Raw genomic sequence first — 16,470 nt, forward strand, 5'->3', positions numbered from 1 at the left:
TAATGTCTTCTGCTTCTACACATACCATACTACATACATATACATGCACAGCCCAGCACACAGATGTACACAAACCATGAGCACATCACTTCCCTCACACACATACACACACACACACCGTGCTACACAGATATACACACACGCACATATACATACATATACACATGCACAGCCCGGCACACAGATGTACACATACCATGAACACACCACTTCCCCTCACACACACACACACTGTGCTGCACCATACACATGCATCACATACACACGCCACCTCATCACTCGTACCACACCACAGCACACACATAAACCATCGCACCGCACTACATCCACACCCAAACATAAACACACACATTACACCATACACACCACTCATCTGTACACACACCACAAAGTACGCACACACACACACCCCACGTCCTGCTGCACACGGACAGGGAGCCAGTCTCGTGCCGGCCAGCAAGAGTGATCTCATTAGTAGACAGCCTTCCTCTAACTGCCGTGTTTTATAGGCACGAGTCTCAGAGCTACTTGGACATACGATCAACCCTGGTACCATTTGAAGAATGTGTGCCCTGAAGGGGAGAGACAGGAACCAGGGACCACCCAGCTCGTGGTCCTCCCACTCCACAGGTCCCAGGAGTCAGAGAACTTGGAACACTTAGAGGAACGTGCCTGGAGAGCGGCCCGTGGGATCTAAAGGTGGAACTTTTGGGAGGCCTTTTCTAGTTCTGGTCCCAAGAGTCAACTCTTCGGGACTCAGTTTCCCCACTGCTGTTGAGCCATTTTGAAATGATGCAGCAAAATCTAGTAACACACATACTTGGGGTTCAAGGCCCTTCCCCAAATTCACTAGTTCAATAAACATGTGTGTGTTATGATTTGTCTAGATAGCAGATATCCCCCCACAACCTAATACTGTCATTTTTGTGAAACATTCTGGCCCTTTTGAGAGCTAGGCTAAGACCCATTTCAATTCTACACTGACGAGCACAATCTAAATTTTATTTGTGATGCCCAAACCAAGTGCCTGAAGGGAAAGCAGACTGCCAAGTGGGAGAGCACCTTTCTCAGCCAAGACCCTCCCCTGGGCTGAATGCGTCTTTTTCTCAAGATGCAGGGCCAGGTGAGTTTATTAAACAGACAGTAAGGGAGTCCTAGGGCTAGAAGGGCACTCATGGTCACTCAGGGCAGAGAGAGGAGTGAGAAAACACTCACAGCCCAGCAGGATAGAGACCGGCCCAGGATAGTATGGGACTATGTCATCCCTTAGTCTGTCCCATCTCTGCAAGAATCACAGACTGTTATCACAGAGAACAAACTGATGGTTGCAGGGCGGGAAGGATGGGGGAAGGGGTAGTTAAGGAGTTTGGACATGTATACACTGCTGTATTTAAAATGGGTAACCAACAAGGATCTACCATTTAGCACATGGAACTCTGCTCAATGTTATGCGGTAGCCTGGATGGGAGGAGAGTTTGGGGGAGAGTGGATACGTGTACAAGAATGGCTGAGTCCCTTCACTGTCCACCTGAATCTATCACAACATTGCTAATCGACTACACCCCAGTACAAAGTAAAAACTGAAAAAAATCGTTGGCTGTTAGATGTGGGTCCAGGTCGACCCGGGCAGTGCGGGCCCAGCCCCACCAGCACTGCTCCTGGGACCACTCCACCCATCCTCAAGGTCTTGTCCTGACTTCTCCTTTCCCAAGTGAGTCTTCCTGACTGTACAGGCTAGACCAGGCTTACTGTTACATCCTCAGGTTGCTCACGATTCTTTTTCTTCCTAACATTTATCCAAACTACAAATAAATCATTATTTATGTGACTATTGATTAATCCTAACACTTGCAAAACTGTAGGTTTCATGAGGGTGGTGATCATGCCTGATTTGCCTCCGGTTGTCACCTCAGAGATGAATTCCTATCTTGGCATGTAGCGGGTTTTCAATAAATAATTGGTGGACAAATGAACAAAAGTGACATGAAAAGAATGGGTGTTGGTTTCAGGCAAACCCGGACTCGTTCTGGGCGACATTTGGAAAGCAGCTGAGCCTCTTTGGACCTGAGTTTTCTCTCCTGGAAAGTGGGTGTGTTACAGGAAGGGGACCCCTTCCAGGGCCCAAAAGTGGGCTCTTGCCCAACACTCAGAAGTGAATTGTCCGAGGAGACACATGCGCTGACAAAGCAAGAGATTTTACTGGGAAAGGGCGCCCGGGTGGAGAGCAGTAGGTAAGGGAACCCAGGAGAACAGCTCTGCCCCGTGGCTCGCAGTCTCGGGTTTTATGGTGATGGGATTAGTTTCCGGGCCGTCCTTAGCCAGTCATTCTGACTCAGAGTCCCTCCTGGTGGTGCACGCCTTGTTCAGCCAAGATGGACACCAGCAAGAAGGACTCGGAGCTGGTTGGACACACAGTGTTAGACCTTTCCTGAACTCCCCTGGTGGGTGGTGGCTTATTAGTTCTGTGTCCCTGACCAGGACCTCCTGTCGAAAAACAACTCATGCAAATGGTTACTATGGTTCCTGGTGGGGTGGGCAGTCAGTGTGCGTCCCCTGAGAGGTATAGTAACATCTATATCATAGCCATGTTGAAAGATTTATATACCCAGCATGTAGCAACCACTGAATAAATGTCAATTCCTTCATCCTTCTATTTTAAAGTTGAAAATACAGAATAATCGTCTTCTTTCATGATCACATTTCAATAAAGAGCAGCTCACTGTTCAATCTACCTGCTTCTCTTTCCGAGGTCTTATCAAACCATCTCAGCCTGGTCCCTCCCTCATCCTTCCCTGAGGCTGCTCTCCAACTTGCCTATGATCTCGACTCATCTCCTCCTGGCCTTTGGTGAGCAATAAAATGTTAGTAAATGATTGATCAAAAATAGTTTGGGAGGAGACATCTCAGTACTAATGACTCTGCCCAAAAGACCTCTTTCAGGCCCTAAGTCCTCACCTATCAAAACTACCTCCTGGCTTCTTGAATACCACTTCCTGTTTCTTTCACTGCCCGCTTGGATCCCTCCTGTGGTGGCCGACTCCTTTCTCATTCCCTCTCTCGCTAGATTTTCCTCTCCCTTTTCCCCTCTCCTCTCCTTGCTTTGACTCTCCCTGGGTAAAACACCTCCTCCCGCAGGCCTTGGATTACACGGTGGTGCCTTTGCCTTCCACATCTGTGTCCCCAGCCTGGATCTCCCTCTTGAGCATCGGAACCATCTAAGCAAGTATTCAGCACTGAGTTCCAATAGACACCTTGAAAGAATACCATCCAAACTCAGCTTTGCACAGTCCTTCGCCAGAGTTCTTGTACCTCCTGTGTCCCTCTTGGGGTTATTGGTTTTATCATTCTCTCAGGAGCCTGAACTTGGAAATGTGGTGCCTGGACCCTCTCCATCTTTCCTCATGACAGTATTGCTATGAGAGAACATTTTTTAAAGCAGAAGTCAACATCGTGCCCCTCACCTCACCCAGGCATCTTCAGTCCCTTTCTCAGCGTTGTCTCTCCCCTCCTACATGGTGTCTGGCACTAATCAGCGTCCTTCCTTCCCTCACTCACTTTACACGGCCCAGACCCAGCCTGGCATCTCGTGCAGAAGCTCTACTTCCTGCAGAGCCCGGCCTGCAGCTCGGCTCTGCGTCTGGGGTCCTCTCGTCATGGCTGGGGAGGCGGGGGGGGGGGGCAGCCCAGAAGCAGCTTTGCTGCTGCCACTGACCTCCCTCTCAGCCCCTGGGCCTGTTGGTGACCCCTAGACAAGCCCCACGCTTTCCCACCTCTGCTATTGCCTTATTAGCCTTGACCTCTGAAAAGCCCTTCTTTAACCCCAAAGAACCAACTTATTTATCCTTCAAGGTGTGACTCAAATGACAGAGAGAACTTTGAAAGCTTCTCCAGCTCTAGCAGACTAAACCGTCTCACAATCTGAAAGCATCTGTGAGCGCCTTCCCGTCTCCCTGCTGTTGGTGTCTAGTGGCCTCCCCGGATAAATCACAATCTCTAGAGTGTGCTTTGCTGGGTTGTGTGTTTCTCCCCATCTCCATCAGAGGCCTCTACATGGAGTGGGTCCCCAATGGCTATTTGGACAACCACTGAGCCACTCAAGGCCATCAGTCAGGTACCCAGGCTACCTGAGTAGGGCTTTCCCCTTCCTGCTGGGCCCGTGAGCCCACATGTTCTTGGGGCCTCTCAGAAGCACACCCCAAGGGGGCTCAGTCTCAAGGCTTGGGTGGCTGACCTCTGGCCATCACACCCGGGGGGAAAGACACATCACAACCCACATGGGATGCTCCCGTGTCCCATAACAACAGCCCCTACTCGAGCAAACTTCAGTAAATGTGTAACTTGACTGTGTACCATTCAGTGTCAGCAGCAACAGTGCATTGATCACCCTGGATTCCTGGAAGGAGGCCCATCCTAAGAGTCGCCTGGCCTGGCATTTGTCCCTCTAGTTGGGAGGCTGCTGAGGCCCCCACCCCCACGGCCTGGCCAAGTCATGTAAACACCCTCCCGCTGGCCTGAGCACAGGACGCTCTGGGAACCGCTCCATCCCCACCCCTCAGACATAAATAGGGCCTCGGTGGCCCAGCCAGAGGAAGAGGCCACCCTGTTTTGAGGACGAGAGCAGAAGGTAAGTGGGGGCCCTCTCCACACACAGCCCTCCCCAGCTCTCTTCATGCGGCTGCCTTGTTTGCTGGTAGGAGAAAGCTGGGTGCTCTGGTCGACAGGTATGGGAGAGAGCTGCTGGAAGTCTGTGGCTAAATTGCACCCAGGAACCAGGGGACAGCGGTGACCTGGGCTGCAGCCGACATTACCACTGCAGACTTGGAGGGTGCCTCTCCCCTAGGCACGGGCTGTCCCTCCCCGGAGCGTACCATGGATCTCACCAGAGGAACTGCTCCCTTCAGCAGCAGGCAGGCTGGCCAGGTCCTCCGCTCTCTCTGAGCAGGACTGGGTCCTAGGCGGCCAGTGCAGAAGGAGTCCCCTGGGTCCTCCTCCAGCCAGAGGACAAGCAAGGCTTGTGCAGGCAGTGGAGCTGGGGAGAAGGGCAGGCTCAGTGAGCCCGGGGCTGCGTCCCCACAGGGCTCAGGGGAGCAGTGGTCTATCTTCCTGCCACTCTTCTGAGGCAGTGCTGGCTCTGGTCCTGGGTTCAAGGCCCAGGTCTGAGCAGTCAAGCTCATCACTCTGTCTCCGGAGCCTCGGTTTGCTTATCTGTAAAGTGGAACCAACGGCAATACCTGGCCCCCCTCTCTCGGGAACTGTGCTATAAATTAAGAGTGCCAGTGCAGCCTGGCAGTGCAACCCGACAGTGCTCCTAAGCTTTAGGGTGAGCTAGGGAGACACAGTCTTGTTCAAAGTCGAGTAGATCAGTGCTTGAGGGTGTGGAGGATGGAGTCAGGGGCTCTGGGTTCAAATACTAGATCTGCCTCTTACCAGCCGTGTGAACTTGAGCAAGTCTCCGAACTGCTCTCTTCATGTGCAGGACAGCATCATCTAGCCACCACTTATTGTATTTTGGGGAATGTGGGACACATCAGTAAGCAAAACAGAGCAAGAACCTCAGTCTTCCAGGATTTGCATGCGTGTGGAAGGAGACAGGTGATAAATGCCAAACATAAGAAACACGAGTAACTCAGTGATCAGAGCTGCAGTTGACTAGCGCCACAGGGCGAGGAGAGGAGGGCAGGAGGAGTGAGTCCAGAGTGCCGGGCGTGGAGGGCCAGTCGCAGGGTGCAGTCGGTGGTGGGGAGGCCCAGACAGGAAGGTGGGCTGCTGTGAGGGTTCAGACTTGACCCCTGACGTCACTCAAACCGTGAGCAGCCTTGCACTTGCGTTTGCTACCGTCCTCATTAGCCTTGAGCACAAGCCCTGAGACGTAAGAAGCCTTACAGGAGAGGCTGGTTGAGGGGGAGCCCAGGTGTAGGCGGGTGGAAGAGAAAACCCAAGGCGTGGCTGTCGGGCTGGGAGGCTGCGTGCTGGCTTAGCACCTAGGCCAGTGAGACCGACCACAACTGAGAGCAAACAACAGCCTCTGTTCTACCTGGTTAATCTCCTGAAACGGGCCTGGGCCTGAAGGCAGCTGGGAGGCGGCTGGCCCAGGCCCCTTAGGCCTGCTCCTGAAGGATTCAGGCCCCGCCAGTCTCCCCAGGAGCAGTGTCAACGGGCAACTTAGGCCTGCCTGACAGGAAGGCCTCTAAAGAGAGAAGTTTCTGTCCTTTTCTTCCGTGTTGTGTAACTCCTTGTAACAGCTTGGAAGGGGAGTAGGTGGGGGTTAAGATCAGAGGTCAGAGTTCCCTTGGCAATTTGACACTTAGAGCAGAGTGAGTACACGCGCATCATCCAGAGGCTCTCGCCAGGCAGCTGCAGTCACCGCACCTGACCAGGCGTGCATGGGTGTGCAGGAACCAGCTAGGCTTCCAGGCGACCTGGAATTGGTGGTGATGTACCGTAGCTCCGAGGAGCCCCAGGCCAGCTCTGGGAAGGCAGGGGAGAGTGAGGAGGGGAGTGGGAAGGCTGAGCCGTTACCTGGTAGTACGGCACTCCCCTCCCCCAAAATGAAGGAGGTGTCATATAAAAACTGCTAGAGCTGAATGAACCCATCAAGGGCATATTCATCTCTCAGCGAGAACCATCGCAGAAAAAGCCAGCAGAGCCGACCCAGGAGCCTTTTCTCCCAGGAGCTCATCCCACGCCTGTTCTCTTGGCTAGAAGTGAGGCTGAGGCAGAGGTACCGAGTCCCACCTCACCTGCCCCAGGTGAGGCAGGCGGAGGTTCTACACTGTCGCACCTCCCCGGACAACTGGACACAGGCCAGTGAAATCTGACTGTTGGTGAATGGGCTTGGGCACAGATGACTTGGAGTCCCTCGGAGATCTACTCCGCAGGGCGAGTGCGAGCTAGCGAGGGGGTTGAGACAGGCAGGGATGTCTGGGCTTCCCCAGCTTGAGTCTATGGTGCTTAATTCCAGCTGCATGTTAGAACCACTGGTAGACTAAAAGCCCTTTCTCAGACCCTTCCCAGGGTCAGTTAATTAGCATCTCTGGAGGTGAGACTCAGATTGTTAGTTTCTCAGGCTTTCTGGGTGAGTCCTGTGAGCACCGGGATGGAGAATACCCTATGAGAGTAAAGTAGGTTGGAATCGGATCTCTGTTACATCCTTGCTGTAACATGAGCTTGGGGATGTTTCTCTGTATCTCAGAACTCCCCTTTCTGTGTCTGCAAAGAAGTGAAACAATCTTAGCTTACATGACACCTTAGACTGGATAATCCATGGGAAAGAGCTTTTGTGAATTGTCATGTGCCAAATAAATATGAGATCTCCATTCTAAACTATACACCTTAGCTGGGGAAATAGGGGAACATTCCCCACACAGCTGGACTATTTTCTTGTCAGGCTAATTTGTAGCACAGGAGAAACCTCTGTGTGAGTTGGTCTTGTATTCCAAAATGATTTACCACCTACCCTAGAGCTTGGAGCCCCGCAAAGACCCCTGCTGCCCCACATTTTGTTCTTTGGGGAAATTTATAGCCTTGAACAGGTGGGCATATTGGTGTTATGGGCTGCCACCAACAGAGCCACAGACTGGAGTCTTACACAGAAGAAATCTGTATTCTCACGATTCTGGAGGCTGGTAGTTCAAGAACAGGGTGTTGACAGGGTTGGTTTCTCCGAGGCTTCTTTCTTCGGCTTGCAGGTGGTCTCCTCCCCATCCTCCCCTTGTAATTTCATGCGGTTCTCCCTGTGTCCTGATCTCTTCTTATAAGGACACCGGTCAGCCTGGATTAATGCCCATCCTAAAGGCCTCATTTAACCTAAATTACCTCTTTAAAGACTGTCTCCAAATACAGTTGCATTTTGAGGCACCAGGGGTCAGGAGTTTGTTAACAAAAATAATCAATAAATAATCTATAAAAGGAATAGACAACTGTTGTATTTGAGCCACACTGAGGCCTATCGCAGAGAGACAGAGATTCAGGAAGCACTTGAGTCGTGTTCCACCAGACAGCAAAACAGAGGAGGCTTATGAAGGCGAAAACCGCACAATTAGGTACGTTGTTTGTCAAGAACTAGGACTGGAACTGGCAAGAAGTAAGGCTGTTTGTTAAGCAAGGATTGGTTGGGGTTCAAAATGGTTGCATAGTTACAAGGGGACACCTTGAGACCAGAAGGCTGCAGCTGGCAGCTAGGACTACGGTCTTGAGTTTGTTAAGGTTCAGTAAATTCAAGTTTTCAGTGATAAAAGAACATATCTGAAACAACATCCACAGTGGCCACCAGCTCCATTTTGGATAAACCAGAATGATTTCTCCGTACTTGAGTATGTAAAAATTTCTTCCATCAACTTTGACATATGAGTTTTTAAATTTCGGCATAACAACTGTCATGATACTTTTTTTACTCAAAGCATTCATTTAAAAATAAATTAAGATGCTTCCATATTTCTCTTTTGTTAAACATGTAATTATTGACTGAAGCATCATACCACTAACTAAGGTAAAAATGGATCAGCCGCTTACATATTCTTGATAAAAACACCTGCGATATTTTATGAAAACATGTGTTTACATTAAAATAACCCCATTTCATATTTTTCTTTAAAATACACAAATGTCTTAATATTCAGACATCCTTACCACTTTAAACTTTAAACAAAATAAAACCCAAACCCAACCCCGAAATAAAGCCCACCAAAGCACAGGTGAGCCCACGATGGTGCACTTGCAACTGGAGCGTATCTGTAGATTCTTTCACAGAGCTTTGAGCCACTTCTTCTCTTTGAAATTTACGAGACAGGGATGGATGTCTCATGTGCTGACTGGTTGCAGGGAATGTTGCTGGAAGACACGTAATAATCCCCTTTAACTCTTCACAAAATATTTCAGGATAGCAGAAGCAAGTGCCTGGTCAGAGATGGCTCCTGCTGGCCTGAGCCTAGGGGCTGCCATCCTTTGCCTCTTGGCCTGGGCTGGCCTGGCTGCTGGCGACCGGGTGTATGTACACCCCTTCCACCTCCTCGTCTACAGCAAGAGCAACTGTGACCAGCTGGAGAAACCCAGTGTGGAGACACCTCCAGACCCAACTTTCACACCTGTACCCATTCAGACCAAGTCATCCGCAGTGGATGAGGAGGCCCTGTGGGAACAGCTGGTTCGAGCCACCGAGAAGCTAGAGGCTGAAGATCGGCTGCGGGCCTCAGAGGTGGGGCTGCTGCTCAACTTCATGGGCTTCCACATGTACAAGACACTGAGCGAGACATGGAGTGTGGCCAGTGGGGCTGTGTTCTCCCCAGTGGCCCTCTTCAGCACCCTGACCTCTTTCTATGTGGGGGCCTTAGACCCCACGGCCAGCAGACTACAGGCATTCCTGGGTGTCCCTGGAGAGGGTCAGGGCTGCACCTCCCGGCTGGATGGCCAAAAGGTCCTGTCCTCCCTGCAGACCATCCAGGGCCTTCTGGTCGCCCAGGGTGGGGCCAGCAGTCAGGCCAGGCTGCTCCTGTCCACGGTGGTTGGCCTCTTCACAGCCCCTGGCCTGCACCTGAAGCAGCCCTTCGTGCAAAGCCTCTCTTCCTTTGCCCCCATCACTCTCCCGCGCTCACTAGACTTGTCCACGGACCCAAATCTTGCTGCTGAGAAGATCAACAGGTTCATGCAGTCAGTGACGGGGTGGAACATGGGCAGAGCCCTGACAGCGGTCAGCCCAGACAGCACCCTGCTCTTCAATGCCTACGTCCACTTCCAAGGTAAGGCCAGCCCTTGGCGGGGCTCTGCCCCTGGCCAGTGCCGGAGGGTGGCAGTTCTTTCTGTATGAACCCACTGTCCAGCATCTCAGCTCAGCTGAGCAGGGCCATGCCTGGAGATGGGCAGGGGGGCAGATGAACAAGTACCTGGGGCCAGCCTTACAGAGTACCAAGTGGCTGCCCCACTGGGCTCCTTGGATGAGCGTTATCTGAGCACTGGCCTCCCCATCTGCCACCCTACTATGTGCAGCTGCTACGCTGAATCCTTTTCCTTTCATCACTGGACCGCCTTGAGATGCAGTGAAGAGGTATGATTGCCCTTGTTCATCAGTGATGAACAAGACTCAGACAAACAAAGTGACCGCTCCTGATGGCACAGCCACAAGCAGGGCCCTGGTTTCCAAACACATATCTCGTGGCCCAGCTCCACACACAGAAGAGATGCGTTCCTGTCTGTTGAGGTCAAGGGATCTTGTCCTTGAGAAGTTCACTGTCCAATGCAAAAATAACCAGTTTGTTTGCTGGGATCATTTTCATATTGGGAGAAAGTTATTACCAAAATAATGCCTAACACACAAGTTGTTCATTCATTCGGAAATAATGATTGGAGATGTATTACTTGCAAGACTCTGAGCTGGTGTCTCAGAGGGGAGAATAGGGAGGCCACACAAGCCCCGATTCAGCTTGCTGACTGTGGTTAACCAGAAAGCTGGATCCCACAGGCCAATGCCTCAGCCCCAGAGCTGAAGGCAAGCTGCTTTGTGCAGGTGCCCGGGGCTCAGAGTGCTTGGGGAAGAATGTCGCCTGGGAGAGAACAGAAGGAAGGCTGGGCAATGCTGCAAGACTGCAAGGGTCAGGACGAGGAACCAGAATAGGGGTGACTTTGTTTGGCCTGAGCTCAGAGGGACAGAATGGGATCAGTGTTAGGCAAGGCCAGAGAGATGGGTCAAGGCCAGGTTTTGAGACTTTGAATGTGCTAATGGGAGGTTGGAGTTGTGGGTGTCTGGGAGCTGGGCGCCAGGCATTCTGCTCAGAGGTCCCTGGCCTGTGCTATGGGGACTGGAGGCAGGAAGAATGGTTGGAAGGTTATGCAATTGCTCAGCAAACGGTTCCAGGAACAAGACTCTGAAGCTCTGTGAATGGATGGGTGGGCCAGGGAAGCTGTGTGTGAGGTCCCATCAATATATGCAACGAGTGGAACTGAGAGACAAGGATGTCGGCGGCCAGAAGGCAGAACCGTGAGGACAGAGGAAGGTTGACCAGAACACAGTTGTTTTCTTACTCTGACAATAACCTGGAAGTCTGAAAAGCTGCCAAGAAGAGGCAGCAGGCTGCCCCCCGGGAGAAGGAGGAAGGTGATAGCCCAGGATCGCACAGATCCCGGCACTGACAGGTCTTGGGAGCAGCGTCCAGTCAGGGACCCCGGAGCTGAGGGTGGCTGCACCCCATGTAGGACCGAGGGAGCCCCTGGGCTGAGCCAAGAGTCACTAACAGGTGCCCAGGAGGAGAGCTCATTGAGAAAGGCCTACTCCCCAAAAGGCAGAGTCAGAGAGAGCCACTGGCCCCAGAAATGGGCCACACCTGTTGTTCTAACCTGGCGAGATGTTCTTAATCTCTGGATGAGGACAGGATGCTGTGCGATGAGATGAGCAGGGTAGGCGGCAGGTACCCTTGTTTCAGCCTCCTGTATCTTTTTGGAGGTAGCCTCCTTTTTCCCCATAAACTAACAAGCCTCCTGTCAGTCCTGTGGGCCAGCTTCTTGTGTGCAGCCCTCCTGTGAGCTGAACTTGCCTGAAGACACAGGGATCCCAGGCTAGAGGACAAGGCAGGGCTGGGGACCCTGTTACTCCTGTCTCCCAATACCTGGGCACCCTTCCCCAGCTCCCTACTCTCGCTCCTCAGAGAACTCACGGCCCTGACTCACTTAGTCACCTCTGCTCAGACCTCCAAGTGCCAGGGGCCACTTCATGATGGGCTCATCCTCAACTTCACCTTGTTCTCCCAGGAACAACCACACAATGGGCCTTTCAAGGGGCTGGGCAGGCTGCAGAGGGAGGGGGTGTGCTTGTGGAGCAGAGGCTGCTATGGAGACCGCCCGAGTGACAGTGCTTTCAACAGTTTGCTCAACAGCTGAGTCAGCTGGCAGCTCAGCTCCAGGACCCCAAGGCCACAGCCTACTGGCAGGGGTGCGAGGTGACAGGAGCCTTGCCCCTCCCCTCAAGGCCCAGCACAAAGGTTTCACACAGCTCACATCCACTGGTCATCCTGGGTCTCTAGCAGGGAGGGGTACCAAGAAATGTGAAGCAATTCTGTACAACGGCATAATGGTGGATACGTCATTGTGTGTTTGTCTAAACCTGTAAAATGTCCAAGAGTGGACTCTGCTGTGAACCATGGACTCTGGGTGATGATGATGTTCATCAGTGTTAACAAATGTGCCATTTAATGGAGCTGGTGCAGGGGAGGCTGTGTGTTGCTGGGGAGTGGTGGGTATACGGGAAATATCTGCACTTTTCCTCTTAATTTTGCTGTGAACCTAAAACTTCTCTGAAAGATAGTGCCTTTTTTTTTTTTTTCTAAGTGAGCAGGGCAGAGCCCAGGCTTGGGGCCAGGACAGCTCTGGGCCTGAGTTTACCTGGTCTGTTAATAGTGGGGTAGGATTTTCCTCTGTGGGCCTCAGGTTGGGGCCTGGCGTGTTCTACGTTTTCAACATTGGCAGTTGGTGGATTTTGCAGGAGGAAGGCTTTGTTGGGTGCCCTGGGGCTGGTGAAGTTGAGGGGCCAGGAAAGGGCAGAGCAGCCTGGGGCGGGGGGAGGGAGAGCCAGGAAGGAGGCTTTGGTGGTGGTGGAGGCTTTAGGGGCAGCCCTCTGCTCCGCCAGAGCCCCGTGCTTTCCCTTACTCTTCCCTTCCTGTCTCCTGCCGGGTCCCCAGGAAAGATGAAGGGGTTCTCCCTGCTGCCAGGGCTCAAGGAGTTCTGGGTGAACACCACCACCTCGGTGCCAGTCCCCATGCTCCTTGGCACCGGCATCTTCCACTTCTGGAGCGACAGCCAGAACAACCTCTCCGTGACCCGCGTGCCCCTGAGCGCCAACACCTACCTGCTGCTCATCCAGCCGCACCACACCCCCGACCTGCAGAAGGTGGAGGCCCTCACCTTCCAGCACAACTTCCTGACCCGAATGAAGAACCTCTCTCCTCGGTATGGCTCCAGGAAACTGCTTGGACCCTCCTGGGCTGCCCCCCCACCCCAGAGAGCGGGGATCTGCGTGGGCAGTTCTGCCCAGGGAGTGGGGGCACGTGGGTGGGCAAGGGCGCCGTGTCGGCTGAGCCTTGGGCGCCCAGCAGGCGGGGGGCGGGCAGGTGGGAAAGGTGAGTAGAGGCCTGGGCACCCCCACAAAGCAGCCCCTCCAGGCAGGGACTCAGCTCTTCTCATCTCCTCTCTCTGGGCGCAGGAGACTTAGGGGAGGACGAATCCACCCGCCTTGTGCTGACACTGAGCTGCAGGGTTGGGAGGCTCACATCCAGCAGGCCCTCTGCTCTGAGACAGGCACTGAGGGGCACAGGGGGCCTCCTGAGGTCAACACTTTTTAAGTCATTCATGTAACATAAAATCGATCACCTGAGCAATTTCTAAGTGTTTATCAACATGACGTCAACACCTTCACGTTTCTGTGCTACCCACCACGGGCTTCAGAACTTTTACCCCAAACTGGAACTCTGTGCCCGGTGAGCACGAACTCCTTATTTCCCCTGCCCGGCCCGACAGCCACCCTTCTGCTCTCTGTCTCCTTATTTCCCCTGCCCGGCCCGACAGCCCCTCTTCTGCTCTCTGTCTCCTTATTTCCCCTGCCCGGCCCGACAGCCACCCTTCTGCTCTCTGTCTCCTTATTTCCCCTGCCCGGCCCGACAGCCACCCTTCTGCTCTCTGTCTCCTTATTTCCCCTGCCCATCCTGACAGCCCCTCTTCTGCTCTCTGTCTCCTTATTTCCCCTGCCCAGCCCGACAGCCACTCTTCTGCTCTCTGTCTCCTTATTTCCCCTGCCCAGCCCGACAGCCACCCTTCTGCTCTCTGTCTCCACGTGCCGACTCCTCAGTGTACCCCAGTAGGGGTATGCCACGTAGTATTTGGCCTTTGGTGTTGGGTTTATCTCTCTTAGCGTTGTGTCCTCAAGGCTCACCCATATTGTATCTTGTGTCAGAATTTCCTTCCTTTTAAGGCTAAATAGTATTCCATTGTGTGCATCTGCCGCCTTCCGTGTATCCATCCACCCACTGATGGGACACTGGGGTCCCTTCTACTTTTGGGGGGCTGTGAATACACCGCTATGGACACGGTGTGCTGACAGCCACGTACAGTCACGGGAAACATCGATGGGCTCTCAGCGATGCCCAGGGAAGGCAGGGCTTCTGGTGGAGGTGACCTGGCCTGACCTAAGTGGCACGCCCAGAGGCTGACCGTGTGCCCCGTCCCTTTCCCTCCCACGGGGAGCTTGCCACTGCACTGGAAGGTAATGAGACAGGACGTTATTTTAGAGGGCAGCATTTGAGGATTACCCACTGAGTGTGCTTTCAATGCAGCCAACCGAAAAAAGGAACAGGAGACAGAACTGACAACTATTCACATCAATCCCTCAGAGCCCCACTGTTGAATTTCGTACCTCCCTCTCATAGTATTTCAAAGAAAATGAAAGCTTGTTAGTGTGTTTATTGCTGAAAGTTTTCCCAAGACACCCTAGCTGAGTGAGCATGGCAACAGGTCCTCGTTCAGGAGCACATGCTTCCCGGGTCTTCTGTGAGCCCAGCGTGCCCCAGGGCCTCACACTGTGAGATACCCTTGGTCACCATGTGTCGTCTCCCCAGGGCCATCCACCTGACCATGCCCCAGCTGACACTGAAAGCGTCCTATGACCTGCAGGACCTGCTTGCCCAGGCCAAGCTGCCTACCCTGCTGGGCGCCGAGGCAAACCTGAGCAAAATCAGCGATGCCAACCTTAGAGTTGGAAAGGTACTGGGCGGGTGGCATCCATGCCTGCCGTGGCTCTGTGTGCTTGTGCAGTGGGAGGCACGGGCGAGGGGGACACAGGGGAGGCGTCACCGAGGGGGTGGGCTGGGTAGAGGCGGTTAGGATGGAGAGGTGTGAGCGCGTGGCCAGGAGGCTGTTGGCCCAGGGTGGGGGAGAAGTGACCAGCGCTCTCTGGGTCTTCCCAGGGACAGCTGGAGAGCAGTGAAACCCTCCCCTGCATGTGTTCGTGGCTCCGCGCAGCCAGGCCTCGCCTTGGCTCCTCTCCAGATCCTACAGCAGGGCCAGGACTAGGGCCTGGCGAGCAGAGCCTCTGGGCTGGCTGCTGGCCCTGGCACTCAGCTCCTGGCTTCAGGGAAGCACACAGCAGTGGACGGACTGTCCCAGGAGCACAGGGGTGATGCAACCCACAGCTGAGAAGTGCCTTAATGCTGGGAGGCTGAGAAGTGGGGGTGGCTCACAGTCCTGGCCTCGGAGCCCTCTGCCGTTAGCAGAGAGGGGAAGCAAGCCCTGGTGGGCCAGGGGCCAGGGGCCAAAGACTTCGCCTGCCCGGGACAGCAGGGGAAAGTGGAGACAGGTGGGTTTTAGGGACACTTCAGAGAGGAGCCGTTGCGTCCCATGAGTTGGGTCAAGTGAGGGTGGGCAGGCTGGAGAATGGTTCCCCCTGGGGCCCAGGCCTTCAGGAGTGACGCCTAGGCTCACTGCTTTGCAGGTGCTGAACAGCGTTCTTTTTGAACTAAAAGCAGATGGAGAGCAGGCCCCAGAGTCCGTCCCACAGCCGGCCGGGCCAGAGGCCTTGGAGGTGACCTTGAACAGCCCGTTCCTGTTGGCTGTCCTGGAGAGAAGCTCGGGCGCCCTGCACTTCCTGGGCCGCGTGTCCCGCCCGCTGAGTGCTGAGTGAGGCCGCCACCCACGTGTTGCGCCCCCGCTCGATTCCACGGGTCCACCCGGAGCTGAGAGCAGCCGCTCCTCAGGAAACGTGCGTTGTGTACCTTGAGCAGCCTTTGGGTGGTGGTGCTGGATGCAGGGCCATGAGCCCCTGTTTTGCACGGGCCACTGCTTCTGATGAGTTTGAACACATCAGCTTGACTTTGAAACCAAAAATGGTTTCCTTTTTCACTGAGAACAAAATTGGGCATTAAAATTAAAACACCCCTTTCTCATTGCCCCAGGCTTACCTTTGGCTTATTGACGGTGAAGATGCCCTGCAAGTGGGCCCCCAATGCCTTCCTTTCTCTGGGTTTCTCTCTTCTCCCTTCCCCTGATACTTGCGGTTTCTGAAAAACACATTATGAAAAAAACACAAGAGTCTGAATGTATGTTAATCCGTAATCCCCGGCTGATTATCCCTGTGTTACTAATAAATGTCTTGCAACAATAAACAAAAAGAAAACTTCTTTCCCTTGGCAGCAGCAGGACAAATATGTGGGAGGTAGCCAGCAGGCTGTACCAACACAAGGGCTTTCTAGGACCTGGAGCCCTGTTTGCATGGGGCTTTCATGGAAGGCACAGGCTGTCCTCAGCCTTGTCTGGAGAAGTTCTGGGCGGTGGTGACCAGCTGCACAGACCCCGCTGGGCACAACTGGGCGGGGGACAGCTGTCACTCGTCCTCCTGGACCCGCCCATGGAGTGCTGTTCACACCGCCTGGAATCAGAAGATGGAGAGAGAAATCTCCACCCATGAACACGGGCACATGTCCCCATCAGTGGGGACCCCAC

The 16,470-nt window shown here is 53.6% G+C and overlaps 1 protein-coding gene across 1 annotated transcript; it reads left to right on the forward strand.

Moving 5' to 3' along the window:
* Window positions 1-4,486: 4,486 nt before the first annotated feature.
* On the forward strand, window positions 4,487-15,918 carry AGT (angiotensinogen). Its single transcript, XM_019953850.2, has 5 exons — window positions 4,487-4,624; window positions 8,878-9,734; window positions 12,663-12,930; window positions 14,592-14,736; window positions 15,464-15,918. The coding sequence occupies exons 2-5, from the start codon at window positions 8,906-8,908 to the stop codon at window positions 15,650-15,652; spliced, it is 1,431 nt and encodes a 476-aa protein (XP_019809409.2). The 5' UTR covers window positions 4,487-4,624; window positions 8,878-8,905; the 3' UTR covers window positions 15,653-15,918.
* The last annotated feature ends 552 nt before the right edge of the window (window positions 15,919-16,470 follow it).

This window comes from Bos indicus, chromosome 28 (genome assembly GCF_029378745.1).
Source record: "Bos indicus isolate NIAB-ARS_2022 breed Sahiwal x Tharparkar chromosome 28, NIAB-ARS_B.indTharparkar_mat_pri_1.0, whole genome shotgun sequence".
NCBI lineage: Eukaryota > Metazoa > Chordata > Mammalia > Artiodactyla > Bovidae > Bos > Bos indicus.

Excerpts from the sequence above, each read along its gene's own strand:
- AGT (XM_019953850.2), top strand. The coding sequence starts at position 8,906 with ATGGCTCCTGCTGGCCTGAGCCTAGGGGCTGCCATCCTTTGCCTCTTG. Across the intron at positions 9,735-12,662 it reads TGCCTACGTCCACTTCCAAG|GAAAGATGAAGGGGTTCTCC; the intron begins GTAAGGCCAGCC and ends CCGGGTCCCCAG. Across the intron at positions 14,737-15,463 it reads CCAACCTTAGAGTTGGAAAG|GTGCTGAACAGCGTTCTTTT; the intron begins GTACTGGGCGGG and ends ACTGCTTTGCAG.